This window comes from Oreochromis niloticus, linkage group LG13, assembly GCF_001858045.2.
Source record: "Oreochromis niloticus isolate F11D_XX linkage group LG13, O_niloticus_UMD_NMBU, whole genome shotgun sequence".
NCBI classification, from domain to species: Eukaryota; Metazoa; Chordata; class Actinopteri; order Cichliformes; family Cichlidae; genus Oreochromis; species Oreochromis niloticus.
The window spans coordinates 30,606,456-30,621,104 of record NC_031978.2 but is presented as its reverse complement, the minus strand read 5'-3'; the positions used below and the strand labels follow the sequence as shown (position 1 = coordinate 30,621,104).

Genomic DNA, 14,649 nt, shown 5'->3' with positions numbered 1-14,649 from the left:
TTTTAGTTTTCTTCACTTTTTTCCATTTCTATATTTATATACATATATATAAATAGAAGTGTTCAAGGTGCATTCTCTTACTTCCCTTCAATAAGCTGTAAAGTAAGACTGTCAAGTTTACCACTGGCTAACATGAGCAGTGTGCATGAATGCAGCCACCTGACACACAGAAAGAGGAGGACATGAAGGACCAAGACATTTGTTTTCTACAGAGTTTAATGTGATGCTGGTCTCTTTAAGGAGGAAACAAACAGTGTGAAACATACAGCACAGTACAGGAGTGACAGGCTTGCTCCAAGCACACAGCACAAAAAAGTGAGTGCGCTCCTCTGTGGTTTACATCCAGAGATCTCCGACAGTGAATTCATAACAGCACAACAGTCGCCTCAGTACTGTCCACGTCATTGGGTTCAACATAAGTAAATGTGCAGGCTTAAAACATAAAATATGGTAAAGCTTATTGTTTTAACACTTTCGTCTTTTAAAGAAATCTTTCTCAAGAAGCAATCAATTAGGTTACGATCACAATCATGGAAAACAAAGCTCTGGCGATCAGTTACATATGCATGTCACAAGCTCAGACATTTTCAGTCACAGGTTGGATCTTGTTGAGGATGGGCTGGGGGCCGGGGGCCGGGAGCCATTACAGGCCACAAAATGTGAACGTCTAAATATCGCATCTATGTTGGCTTTAAATGTGTATGGATGCATCACTCACAAGAAATTCAATTTATATGGAAGGAAGTTCAATTTCAATACACTGTGTTTGTCATACTGCTCAGCTCTAAAGTGGAAGAAAACATCTGGTTTGTAGTCAGTTGGATCCAGCTGCTTTGGTGCCTTCAGACCACAGCACAGCCAGCTGTGACGTTTTACCTCAGCAGAGGAATCTGTGGGGCTGGCTGCACAAAGACCTCATACTCTAATAGTTCGACTGGCGGGACAGGATGCAGATACTGAAGCCGCAGAGATCACTTGGTTAAAAAGGAAGTCCAGTCTGAATGACTCTGAAGCCTCTTTGTAACAGCAGGGGTGTGTCAGAGAGAAGTGCTGCATTGTGTTAGCCCTGGGTGGACGGGCCACCTGCCCTGGAGTTACCCTACCCCCAGTATCCGCAGACAGGCTCCAGGCCCCCCACCACCTGACTTTGAGAAGCACTCAGGAAAGTATGAATGAAGCTTTACTTTATTCGGATATCTGAACCGATTCATAGCGGTTCAGATATCAGGTCTCTGTGCAGCCAGTCCTATATTTGTTCTCGCTCTACAACACCAACAAATTAAAGCCCAGCACCACCCGTTTTTGGACCTGGAAAACAAAGACCTGTTCTGTGCACACTCAGCACTTCATCTCTCTAATCAGTTTAGTCCACATGTTGAATGCACTCATCTGCAGAAGCTGTTAATTTTTTCAAAGTGGAAAGGCTGCCATTACAGCGGACACGCAGCTGTGTTCCCACAGTGGCGTTACTCCTGTTTGACCTCTCCTTTCAGTTTCCTCTTGATTCGTGAATATGGGCTTATGGTATCATCCATAATAAAGTCGTATAGGACCTTCACCCAAGATGTGTACTGAGGCAGGTCCGTATAATACTCTGCAGCAATTTCCTTTACCTGCAAACAAAACAAGGATTGGACACGTCACAACTTTCTCCTCTTTACTCGCTATACAAATTCTTTCATGCTTGAGACATAATGATTTTACTGTTTCTACACAAATTACACTGGTGGTGGTGCTGAAATCAACTCATCTGAAAGAAATGACCTAGTTTACAGCCTGCTGCTCACAGATAACTTATTTCCTGTTCCTTTAGGATTATCGATGCTGATTTCAGTTTGTTTCATAACTCAGGTAACAGAGGGGCACAAAAGTAGGCAAGCTGCTCATTCAGCTCTGATCTTTATTGTTCTCCTGAGAACATTCAATCATAACATTCTGTATAATTTTAATATTAAACAAAATCAAATCATGGATTTAGGCAGGTTTTATGTAACAAAATCTAGTTCTCAGCTGCAGAATGTTTCTAAATCGTTCCGGTTTCTCCAAATCAAGCAGGATTTTCTCTCAGGACGACTACCTAAACCATCTGTTGACTTCGCCTGTGTACACAACAACGTGACATTAGCAGGGAACTAACTCCAGTGGTCAGAATGTGTGGGTAACAACCTGCAATGTCTCTGAACTTTACTCACCATGGGCAGCCTGCGTCCTGGGATGCTGGGGAAGTCATGGTGCTCATTGTGGTAACCCACATTGAAGGTGAGCAAATTGAGAGAGCCATAATAAGAGTAGGTCTCGTGACCCTTTAGGAACATATAGTGCTCAGCTATGAAGTGCCCAGAAATGGGATGCAAGCCCATTCCCAGCATGGAGCCAGCCAACATGTAGACCACAGGCTTAGCCCCCCACAGCCAGTAGAGCAGAACATTAAAGGTGACCTGGAAAGCCACGTTGGTCATCTCAAGCTGAGTGATGGGTTTAGGGTTAATGCAAAGGGGTCGTATAGCATAGAAAAGTGGCTGCAGAATAATCCAGATAAACTTGCGGAAGCGAGTGCAGAAAAACCAGCCTTCAAAATCAGTGGGGATATCTACATCAATCCCATCTCCACCCAGGTAGCGATGATGATCCAGGTGATAGCGTTTGAAAGACGCAGAGTAGGGCAGGCCGATCGGCAGGTTGGCAAAGATGGCAAAGTAGCGGTTCCACATGGCTTTATTATTTCCAAATGCTGTATTGTGGGAGATCTCGTGAATAGCAAGGGTCATTGAGTGGTTGATGCAACTGCCAAATGCATAAGTCCAAAACAGAACCCATTTCCAGTCCAAGTCCTTGACTAGGTAGAAAGCTACAAACTGTATCACCACCATCATGCACACGATCCATTTCAACCTCGGGTCAGGACCCATCAGCGTTTTGATTTCTGGATATTTGGCTGCAAGATAAACACAAGAGACTCAAAGTCAGTTCAGTCAACATTCAAATGCTGAAAAGAAGACAATCCCGGCCTCACGAGGTAAAGCTGCGCTCCTAATTAAACTTTACACTCTTCGTACAAAGTTGTAGACAATGATATCCTTGAATTAAGACTATTTATGAATTTGGAACAGATGTATCCTTATCAAATTTGAAAAATGCTACTGCATTTTACTAATCGATCATTTAAAACTGCTACCATAAACAGTATTTCCATCTTATCTTAATGGCTGACTCAAGAATAATAAACACTTCAGGACACTTTAAGAGACTTGCTGAAAACAGTGTTTCACTCAGGCCTTTTCCACAGGTTCATGTGATTAAACATGTTTCATTTACATTAAAAGCATCACATTTTTTCCATAATTAGTGACCTATTTGTTGATTCTCTCTCTGTATCTTCCTGTCCTTACATAAAACTTTTGACCCCCATACCACAAAGTCATGTTTTTATAATCATGATACATTTGTATCTAGATGATAGATACATTTCAAAAATCCAAAAGATCCAGTTTAACATGTAAAGACAGACAGACTATTTATAAACCCCAAGACTTCTGGAACAATATCCTTTGAAAGGTTATTGTACGTAATTAAATCTTAGTTGACTAAAATAAAACTATGCTTTTGGGGAAAAAAAACAAACTGAAATTATTTTGTGAAAATTAAACAAAATCAAAGAGATCTCCTTAGCTTTAGTCTGCTAATGTATGTTATTACACCTTGCCTGGTGGAGCTTTGATGGACATCTTTATTGAGTTTACTAGAGCCCACAAGACTGAAATCCAACAACATTCAGCATATGCCCTCAACATAGAAATACTTGAAGAAGACTAAAACTAATATAAGCTAAACTAAAACTGTGCTGCAATGGAAAGTCCACACCTTAACCCGACTGAACTCCAATGACCTGCAATGAAAGGTGCAATAGAAATAAAATGGATTAAAAATTTGAATGACTCAAACTCTAACAACCTCAGTCAAAACAAGATGATAAGCAACTCAAGCCACAGCTGTTGAGTCACTTCAGGTTCACTCAGATTAAAAGAGCAAACCCACAGGGCCTCCAGGCTACATATATTTGCACAAAACGTGGGACAGCAGAGAGATGTGTCTCAACACATCCTGTGTCACACCATGCTGCCTCCACTACTAGAGCAAGATGGCTCTCAGAGGGAGGGACCTGAGACCACACAGGCTACATAGTTAAGCTCTTTACAAGCAAACATGTAACATGTATGGACATACAAACTACATAGTATCAAGTAGCAAATTTTCAGTAGGGGCACAATTCACAAAGTTTGGAGGTATATAATCACAAAGACATAAAAACAACTTAAAATCCTGTAAGGGGAAAAAAAACTCCGTGAACTTAAAGTATTGTGGGTAACTGAAGTGTTGCCCATCTCCTCAGTGAAAAGACACTAGAAATGCAAAAGAAACAATGACCACCGTCGTCTTGGTCCAGTGGCTAAAGCAGACCACCTGATTCTGAGAAAAAGGCACTTTGACACAATGAACGCTTTGTGTGTTTGACAGAAGAAAAGCAGCATTCAATGTGAGCCAGCTGCCTATAGTTAGTAATGTGAATCACCCATCAGGACCCATAAACGTCATATATGCAGAGAGAGAGAGAGAGAGAGATCATGGTTCTTATTATTTTGTTTTCGAGCTAAAATGCAAAAAAAAAAAAAAGAAGTTTGTGTGTCTTTCAGTTTCATGTCACAATAACTTTGTTTGAACTCTGAAACTAAAAAAAATTAGTCAATCTCCTTGGAAATTAGCTATACCACTGAAACTACGAAACAGAACAAACTTTACAAAAATCAACACTTACAGAGCATACTGTAGTTTTTATACTAGCTATTGTCAAATTGCAATACTTTCCTTGCCGAGCCTGCAAATTAACACTGAAATGAAGTTTTTTTTGTTTGCACTGCTTTAACTATGCCAAGTGTGGGGCGAGGATGTGTTATAATGTGTGCGTTTAACGCTTAAAATCTGCCCCCAAAGTCAACAAACTACTCCTGAAAGGCACCGAGAGCACCGGTTATGTGTCAAACCGTTACTGCAGCTTTCCCAAGAGAAACTTAGGGAGTGGCACATAACCACTGCGAGAACTCCATTTGCTAGCCTCACATAATATTAGTTGGGTCGAATGGCCTAAAGAGCTGGAACTTCCTTGTGTGCGCGTGTGTGTGTGCGCGCGCGGGCGCGCGTGTGTCCATGTCAAATTGTGTAACGGAAACGATGGTGGTTCTCACCGTGGGTTAAATATTGAGCAAAGTCGGTCTGTTAGCTAACATATACGGGTGGATAAGGAACCGTTAGCTTGAAACTAATTAGCATCTTACCGTTGCTTAAAACTAATCAAAAAACTAAGCCTCTATGGTGTCAGGGTGTGCAATTAGACGGTTTAACGAAAGTTAATCGTCAAAAGCCAAACTTGGGTATACCTTTGTTAACTATGGATTTATGCGCAATTTGCTAACGGATAAGCTAGCTCACCCAAAATCGCTTTTCTCCTGTCAGCATGCGGCTGGTCCGTATAAACCCATTCGTAGTCCTCACGGGCGACTCGGTTTCCCATCTTTGTGACTACTGTAGTGAGAAGTTTACCGCACTTCGCCAAAAAGTAATAGCACAAGGTCGTTTCTTTAAAAGAAACTTCTTTGCCTCCCCTCCTTTCGTCTTTGATGGCCCGCCCGCTGACGTGCCCAAAAGCCGGCAGGCTACAGACTCCGCCCCCGGTGGCCTGTCGCTACGTAACAGCGAACACTGTTACGTAGCGACAGACTGGTTTTAAGACCCTTCTTATTTTCATTGTACTGCTTATTGTTACTCTTATTTGCCCTGTATGTCTACTGTACGAACGTAACTTGAATGACTGACTGTTCACTTTTTAACTTTGAGCACCGACATAGCAACAGCCTTAAAACGAGTCTGTTTTTTTCAGAACTTTATTTGAAGTTGCAAAGTGGCACCTACAACCAGGCTGAACCCCCATTCATCAAGAATCTAATATGGAATCGCATCATACTTTATCACTGTCATCAGGCGGGGACAATGCAAAGCAAACGTAGCCTATGTTTAACCTGATGGGTACAATGTTGCTGTTGAGCGGTTGCTGCTGCTCCTGCTGCTGATAGTGCTGGAGGGCAGGACGATCTCAAAACACTAAACAAGTGTTTTAGATAATAATAAAATGCAGCGCTGGTGACAGCGCTTGGAACCATAAGGCAACAGATTCTTTTTAAACTGGGGGAAATAAACTAGGCTCTGCCTGTGACTCAGTCTTTGCCTCTCTTCCTCCTCATCTGATCTATCACTCTCCACTTGATCTGAGAACTAGGCACAATTTGCTATTGCATTGATCTATTTGTTACGTTCCCCTGAGGGGTCTAGGCGGTGAGGGGGAAGTAACAAAAAGTGTCCGGGTCAGAAAAAGGAGTCAAGGAGGCAAAATGGTTAAATTAAAGAGTTTTATTAAAGTAGCTCAACTAAAAGAGACGGACAAGCAGCTATCACCATTTAAGGAAACAAACAAAACTCAAGCGTTGGTCAATAAAGTAAAAATTTAATTATCCACACTTAACAGCTCTTGTACCTAAATCATGATAAAGTAATGACAGAAGAATGTTATAGAACCAAAACACTGCAGCTGTGTTTATTATTGTTTTTATACTTGAGTAATAATTTTAAAAAATCTATACACAAAAAACAAACAAACACACACACAGACATACAGTGACATTTTATATACTATTGCATTATAGAGGTGATCCAGAATCCTTCCTTTATTTTTTATTTATAGTGCTATAATAATAAAGTAACACAAACAAATATTAAGTAATAAATATAAAATAATGTATTTATGATCATTCAGTTTGTTTGACTATGACTGTCCACTCTGTGCAGGCAGAAAACGTATTAAATGTTTAAACTGTAGCGATACAATAATGTTGCATATTTGAAAGATAAATCCAGTATATTCTGTTTCTTAATGTATTTTCTTTAAAACACAGAGTATGTGTGTGTGTTTAATATTGTGATTACAATCATCCATAATTATGTGGATATGCATATTAGATATTAGATAGTTTTTGGTGAAATATAAGCCCTCCAGAAAGGCAGGGGAAGCCTTGTAACTTACGTTAAAACTAAATATGTTCCCTAAAACGGTGAACAGAGCTACAGACCCCTGACAGCCTTACCCAGTTAGGTAGCAGCTAATGACCAGCACACCTGTGCAGTTAATGAAAGTACAGGTAATGTCTGGCGCGCTGTTACGCACACAGCACGCTCATGTGTTTCAATTCAGACAACTGACCAACGTGTCCATAATAACCTAATACTCCTGTGTGCTATAGACTACAGTGTACGCTGCACACCTACTTAATGGTTTTCGTTGCATTAATCTGCGTCTCCCAGTTAATTTGTGTGTTTCCACTACAACCCCCATGTGGCAAAAATGCGCGTGCTCTCCTCCCACCCCCTCCTCGTGTCTGCCCGCGTCATCATCCAATAGCTCCCTAAACGTCGGTAATTGGCGAAATCAGACTGCCGCGGAAAGGCCCGTTGTCCGTAAATTCATATGGACCACATATCACATGTTATCATCCAGGGTACAGTCACAGAGAAACGTGTACTCATGTTGGTTGTTGTTGCCACTTTGTAAAGTTTGAGGTTCTAATGAGGGTCATTGTTGCCAGATTGGGTTGATGCTCAAATCCAGACAGTTGGTGTCTATCAATCTCGCGCTTTCTCTTCATTAATAACTTGTCAGCATTACATAATCATTAAATTGCAGACCAAGCATCACTGCTGCACATGAAGCACAAATGAACAGTAAATCGGGTTTGCCAGCTGAATGACTGAATGTCTTTGCATCACAAAGGATTTAATGTATACATTTATTTTTACTTTATTTATAAATATACTACTGTATTTAAATGTTGTATTTAAATGCAAGTCAAACTTGCATCAACACAACTAAAATCCTCTCCCTCTCTCTATGGCAGCCAGTGACAAGAGAACGCTGGTGTACAAGGTGCAAATGAATTCTGAAAACTTATCTCATCACTCAGCCTATTATTGCTTCATGCATCTACTTTTTGAAAAACTCCCAAAGGCACTTTTAAGTGCCACGTCAGTCTTTTTTAAATGTGTTTTTAGTGCTCCGTTTCTGCCTCTTTATTGGTCTCTGTCTTGTGTGTTTTTTTCTGTGTGTTTGTTCGTTTATTTTTCTGTCCATCACCATGAGTGACTCCAAAATCCAAGCTCCTTTAACGATCCTGGATAATGCGACTGATCAGCAGGAACTAATTGATGAGCTTCAACTGACTTGCTTTGTGAGGAACAGTGTTGGGTAAGTTACTTTAAATTAGTAACTTAGTTACATTACTAGTTACTTCTATCAAAAGTAACTCAGTTACTTCTAGTTACTCGTTACTTTCAAAGTAACGAGTTACTAGGGAAAGTAACTTTGGTTTTACTCAGAATTCTCTTGTTAATGTGTTGCTTCTGTAACTGGATATCCAGCAAGAGTACCAGTCTTCTAGCTTGCTTACTTGCCACAAGTGCACTGTGCCACCTACCAATAGAAAGGAAAAGATAATGTGCATATTTCCACGAGAGAAATCCCACGCCTGGACCGTCGTTGACCCCCGCCATGATTCTAGCCTACGTCACAGCGTCATGTGCTTTTTACATCCAACACGAAAACTGCAGTCGTGGTGCTTTCGATTGTACTCAGAAATTGAAAATTCTGCCTTCTGAATAGGAAGATGTAGGTAACACCAGACTGCAGATGAGCTGCATACAGGGCTGGACTGGGACAAAAAATCGGCCCGGGCATTTTGACTAGAGACCGGCCCACCATTATAGGAAAAATCATAAAGCCTTTGAATGAAAACAAACACTGTTGTGACAGTGATGTACACTGTTCTGATGGTATATATGTATCAATCTATCAATCGTTTGTTGTAAGATTCAGATAATTATTTTTTAAAAGCTAGATATTTTAAATGAGAATAATAAAGAAAAGTATTTCTTTGCGCCCCCCTTTCCCTGTTAATGCCCTACCTGGCCCCCCTGGCAAAACTTTGCTAGACCCGCCCCTGCACAGTTACCAGCTGTCAGCTACATAAAAAAAAGGATCCTAGTCTTATTTGTCAGAAACAGTTCATAACTTCCCTTCAACTCATTCATGTCACCTAAAAGGTAAACCTGTTTCTCCATCACCTGTTCAGCTCTGATGATTCAGTAAGGACATCTCCTGGTTTCATCTGCATGTTTCCCTCTCACCAGATAACCAAACCGATATCATGACCAGCAGCTTTACAGCTGTGGCTCCAGCAAACATCAGCTGATACTAGAAATTAATATTAAATAAATTCTAACAACAGCTGATCAAGCTTAAACGTGCTGCTGTTGTTTAACGCGACATCCGCTGGTTTCTTCTATCTGGCGCAAAGTGGGAGATAAACAAGCAAGAGAGAAAAGCCGATCAGCTGATCATTGATCATTTTCATGAGTAGAAACAGGAGAGGGAGGGGGGAGAGAATGAGAGAAGAGGCAGCTGTGCAGCTCCAGCTTTGTGTCTTTTTCATTCTAGCTTTAGTCCGGGACAAATCGCGTTCCTTTTCACCTCAGTACGAAACGCGTAATATTTTCTCTGAATATGAGACGATTCTGTTTTTTACGGGACAGTTGGCAACTCTAATAATTAACTGTATGAATAAAATAAAGTTCAACATCAGTAACATAGCACCCACCCAGCTGTATAGAAACTCCGTCATGCTAGCTAGCACGCAGTACAAAAAAGTCAGCACAACGAAAATAAACTCCACCTAAACTTGGTTTATATCTGACCCAGATAGACTGCAGGTCATAACTTCTTACCTGAAGTTCGGTTCACCTGACAATCGGACCGGCGGCCTCGGGTCTCTCCTCCTCCTGCCTCCCCTTCCCTCATCCACCTGCTGGCCTCCACCACTTGCTAATGTTACTGAATCTGTGGAAGCTCCACGATAGCCACCACACGAAGTAAAGAATAACAAGCCTATCTAAATCCCAGTAACGACTAACGCATTCCTGATTTTGGCATAATAACTAGTTACCGTGCTCGTTACCACAATAATAACGTAGTTACTGTAACGCGTTACTTAATAACGCGTTAGTCCCAACACTGGTGAGGAAGCTGCATTTTGAATTAACACCAGGGGGATTTTTAGATTTCAACACAGGTGGTTGATTGTTACACTGGAAATGAAACGAAGGCGTATGTTATTAAGCCGATAAATTATGAAAAACTGGGTTTAAATTTTTGGTGAAAAATGTGTTCATAACAGTGCAGAGTTCTTCCGTTTTGTGCAAATTTAACCATATAACAATTCAATTATTGCTAATAAAAAAAGACCGTAAAACTTAAGTATAAAATCAAGAATGGTTCCAACACCATCATTAAGTTTGCAGATGACACCACCAGTGTTGGGACTAACGCGTTATTAAGTAACGCGTTACAGTAACTACGTTATTATTGTGGTAACGAGCACGGTAACTAGTTATTATGCCAAAACCAGGAACACGTTACTCGTTACTGGGATTTAGATAGGCTCGTTACTCGTTACTTCGTGTGGTGGCTATCGTGGAGCTTCCACAGATTCAGTAACATTAGCAAGTGGTGGAGGCCAGCAGGTGGATGAAGGAAAAGGGAGGCAAGAGGAGAGACCCGAAGCGGCCGCCGGTCCGAGTGTCAGGTGAACTGAACTTCAGGTAAGAAGTTATGACCTGCAGTCTATCTGGGTCAGATATAAACCAAGTTTAGGTGGAGTTTATTTTCGTTATGCTGACTTTTTCGTACTGCGTGCTAGCTAGCATGACGGAGTTTCTATACAGCTGGGTGGGTGCTATGTTACTGATGTTGAACTTTATTTTATTCATACAGTTAATTATTAGAGTTGCCAACCGTCCCGTAAAAAACAGAATCGTCTGGTATTCAGAGAAAATATTACGCGTTTGGTATTGAAGTGAAAATGAACACAGTTTGTCCCGTAATTCAGCTACAATGAAAAAGACACAAAGCTGGAGTTATTCTGTGTTTTTGCTGCACAGCTGCCTCTTCTCCTCTCATTCTCTCCCCTCTCTCTCCTGTTCCTACTTCAATCATGAAACTGATCAATGATCAGCTGATCGGCTTTTCTCTCTTGTTTGTTTATCGCCCACTTTGCGCCAGAAAGAGGAAACCAGCGGATGTTGCGCTAAACAACAGCAGCACGTTTAAGCTTGATCAGCTGTTGTTAGAATTTATTTAATAATAATTTCTAGTATCAGCTGATGTTTGCTGGAGCCACAGCTGTAAAGCTGCTGGTCATGATATCGGTTTGGTTATCTGGTGAGAGGGAAACATGAAGATGAAACCAGGAGATGTCCTTACTGAATCATCAGAGCTGAACAGGTGATGGAGAAACAGGTTTGCCTTTTAGGTCACATGGATGAGTTGAAGGGAAGTTATGAACTGTTTCTGAGAGACAAATAACACCAGGATCCTTTTCTATGTAGCTGACAGCTGGTAACTGTGCAGGGGCGGGTCTAGCAAAGTGTTGCCAGGGGTCCATGTAGGGCATTAACAGAGAAAGGGGGGCACAAAGAAATACTTTTCTTTCTTATTCTCATTTAAAATGTCTAACTTTTAATAAATAATTATCTGAGTCTTACAACAAACAATTGATAGATTGATACATATATACCATCAGAACAGTGTACATCACTGTCACAACAGTGTTTATTTTCATTCAAAGGCTTTATGATTTTTCCTATAATGGTGGGCCGGTCTCTAGTCAAAATGCCCGGGACGATTTTTTTGTCCCAGTCCAGCTCTGTATGCAGCTCATCTGCAGTCTGGTGTTACCTACATCTTCCTATTCAGAAGGCAGAATTTCCGAGTTCTGAGTACAATCGAAAGCACCACGACTGCAGTTTTTGTGTTGGATGTAAAAAGCAGGCTAGAATCATGCGGCGGTCAACGACGGTCCAGGCGTGGGATTTCTCTCGTGGAATTGTGCACACTATTTTTTCCTTTCCAGGGCTCGCAAAATCGCTAGCCCGACGTCCTGGGGCTAGCGATTTTTCCAGTCGGGCTACCAAAATCTATCTCAGCCCTGCCCGTCGGGCTATCATAGGAAGGGAAAATATATGTCAATGCTTTTGCATTCTTTCGAAAATGTAGCTGAGTAATTATGTCATTGGCATCGATGAGCCACTGCCAATATGTGACATATTGAAATCGCGTTTGAATTTGTGCTTGTTTTTTGCTTTCACTTTCACTTTGCGATCGTGCGAACGGTGTGTAGAGAGCGGCAGCACTGATTGGTGAGTGACAATTAATTGCGCACCAATTCCTCTGACATCGTCTTATCACTCACTAGCTTACTATTCAAACGTGACAAGTGAAATCTCCCACAGCAAGCTTAAACATGTGAGAGGTTGATTGCGCAGAGAATCGCTGACCGTTATGTAAGTACGTGTGTAAAAGCAGCAGGATTTACGCTGGTATTTTAGTTCTGCTGAGCCAAATAAGACCGGTCAGGGTGAAGAAGGGACAGCCAAATAAAAGCCGACCACAAAACGGAAAAGTTATGACAAATCAGACTATGAGGCAAAAAGAAAGCTCAGCTTTTTTGGTTTCATGGACAAAAGAATTTCTGTGGCTGGAATATGACGAGCTAAATAACATGATGTTCTGCCAGGTGTGTTGTGAGTTTCATTTCATTTGAGTCGACAAGCGCCTTTGTAACTGGGACCAGTAATTTGAAGAAAGACCCCATCAGAACCCATGAGAAATGCAAGAAATGCATTATTGCTCAGTCTGCAATATCTTTCCCAGAACAAACAGCAATTGCAAAAAACATACTAAAAATAAACCAAGCACAAGAAGAAGTCCTGAAAAATCTTTCAAAAGCGTACTGTGTTGCAAAGAGTGAACTACCATTGTCAAAATTTAGCAGTCTTTGCAAACTTCAAAAAGCAAATGGCCTCGATCTTGGTTCCCCTTACCTCTTACCCTTGACTTCAGTGGAAATTTCAGATTCAGGATCTGACACAGACTGATTCATGTTCTACACAGTTCTTGCAAGTTCATAGAAATTTCTGTTCAATTAGAAACAAGTATTTGAGTTGATGACTGTGATTTTTATACAGTTGTTGTGATTTGTATTTTAACAACTTTCTGATTAATTTTTGTTTCTGTTACAATATTATACTTTAATGTATAATATTGTAACGGAAACAAAACATTAAAAAATTGCTCTCTTTTTTATTCGGGCTACTTAAATTTATTTTGGGCTACCAAAAAGTGAAGAGTGCCTGCCCGAAGGGCTACCAGAGATTTTGAAATTTTGCGAGCCTTGCTTTCTATTGGTAGGTGGCACAGTGCACTTGTGGCAAGTAAGCAAGCTAGAAGACTGGCACTCTTGCTGGGTATCCAGTTACGGAAGCAACACATTAACAAGAGAATTCTGAGTAAAACCAAAGTTACTTTCCCTAGTAACTCGTTACTCTGAAAGTAACGAGTAACTAGAAGTAACTGAGTTACTTTTGATAGAAGTAACTAGTAATGTAACTAAGTTACTAATTTAAAGTAACTTACCCAACACTGGACACCACGGTGATTGGCCTCATCAGTGACAACGATGAGACCGCCTACAGGGAGGAGGTGGATCGTCTGGCTGAGTGGTGCGACACAAACAACCTGCTGCTTAACACCGAGAAGACTAAGGAGCTCATCGTGGACTACAGGAGGAATGCTGACCCACATCCACCCATCCACATTAAGGGGACGGCTGTGGAGCGTGTGAGCAGCTTCAAGTTCCTGGGTGTCCACATCTCCGAGGATCTCACCTGGACAACCAACTGCTCCAAGCTGGTCAAGAAGGCTCACCAGCGCCTCTTCTTCTTGAGGACTCTGAGGAAGAACCACCTGTCCTCAGACATCCTGGTGAACTTCTATCGCTGCACCATCGAGAGCATCCTGACCAACTGTATAACAGTCTGGTACGGGAACTGCTCTGCCTCGGATCGGAAGGCGTTGCAGAGGGTCGTGAAAACTGCCCAGCGCATCGCCGGAGCACCACTTCCTGCCATAAAGGACATCTACAGGAAGCGGTGTCTGAAAAGGGCTGGGAAAATCATCAAAGACCCCAGTCACCCATCACATGGACTCTTCACCCTCCTGCCCTCTGGGAGGCACTACAGGAGCCTCCGGACTAAGACCACCAGGTACCGGAACAGCTTCTTCCCCACAGCTGTCAGACTCCTGAACTCTGCCTCCTGACATCTGACCCACGTTAAACTCATGGACTGAACATACACACACCCACAACCACTAGCACTTTATCACTATCACAATTATCCACATATCTCACTTATCCTAACTGCACTACTGTATGGTTCTGTGTAAATAATCATTCTGTACATACGATAATTTTTAATCCTACAACTGTTTATAACTTGCATAGTTCACATTTCTGTATAACTGTATATCTCAGATTTCTGTATAGTTTTATTTCATATTTATATCCTGTTCATAGCCTGTACATACTTATAGTTATAGAATATTCATAACATACTTCACACCGTGTACATTATAACATACCATAATAGACCCATTTCTGT

General features: G+C 41.3%; 1 protein-coding gene across 2 annotated transcripts; it reads right to left on the bottom strand.

Annotated features, from left to right (window-relative positions):
• Positions 1 to 198: 198 nt before the first annotated feature.
• On the bottom strand, positions 199 to 5,714 carry degs1 (delta(4)-desaturase, sphingolipid 1). Of its 2 annotated transcripts, none has more exons than XM_003456661.4 (3): positions 5,485 to 5,714; positions 2,193 to 2,935; positions 199 to 1,613 (listed from the first exon to the last, which is right to left on the bottom strand). In XM_003456661.4, exons 1-3 carry the CDS (start codon positions 5,564 to 5,566, stop codon positions 1,467 to 1,469), a joined length of 972 nt encoding a protein of 323 aa, XP_003456709.1. In that variant the 5' UTR covers positions 5,567 to 5,714; the 3' UTR covers positions 199 to 1,466. The 2 variants fall into 2 exon arrangements, with proteins under 2 accessions (XP_003456709.1, XP_005461474.1); XM_005461417.4 differs by lacking the exon at positions 199 to 1,613 and adding an exon at positions 1,644 to 2,099.
• Between the last annotated feature and the right edge of the window lie 8,935 nt (positions 5,715 to 14,649).

Coding starts and splice junctions, on each gene's coding strand:
- degs1 (XM_003456661.4), bottom strand. CDS start 5,566: ATGGGAAACCGAGTCGCCCGTGAGGACTACGAATGGGTTTATACGGAC. Junction 2,936..5,484: donor CAGGAGAAAAGCGATTTTGG/GTGAGCTAGCTT, acceptor TTTATCTTGCAG/CCAAATATCCAGAAATCAAA. Junction 1,614..2,192: donor CAGGACGCAGGCTGCCCATG/GTGAGTAAAGTT, acceptor TTTTGTTTGCAG/GTAAAGGAAATTGCTGCAGA.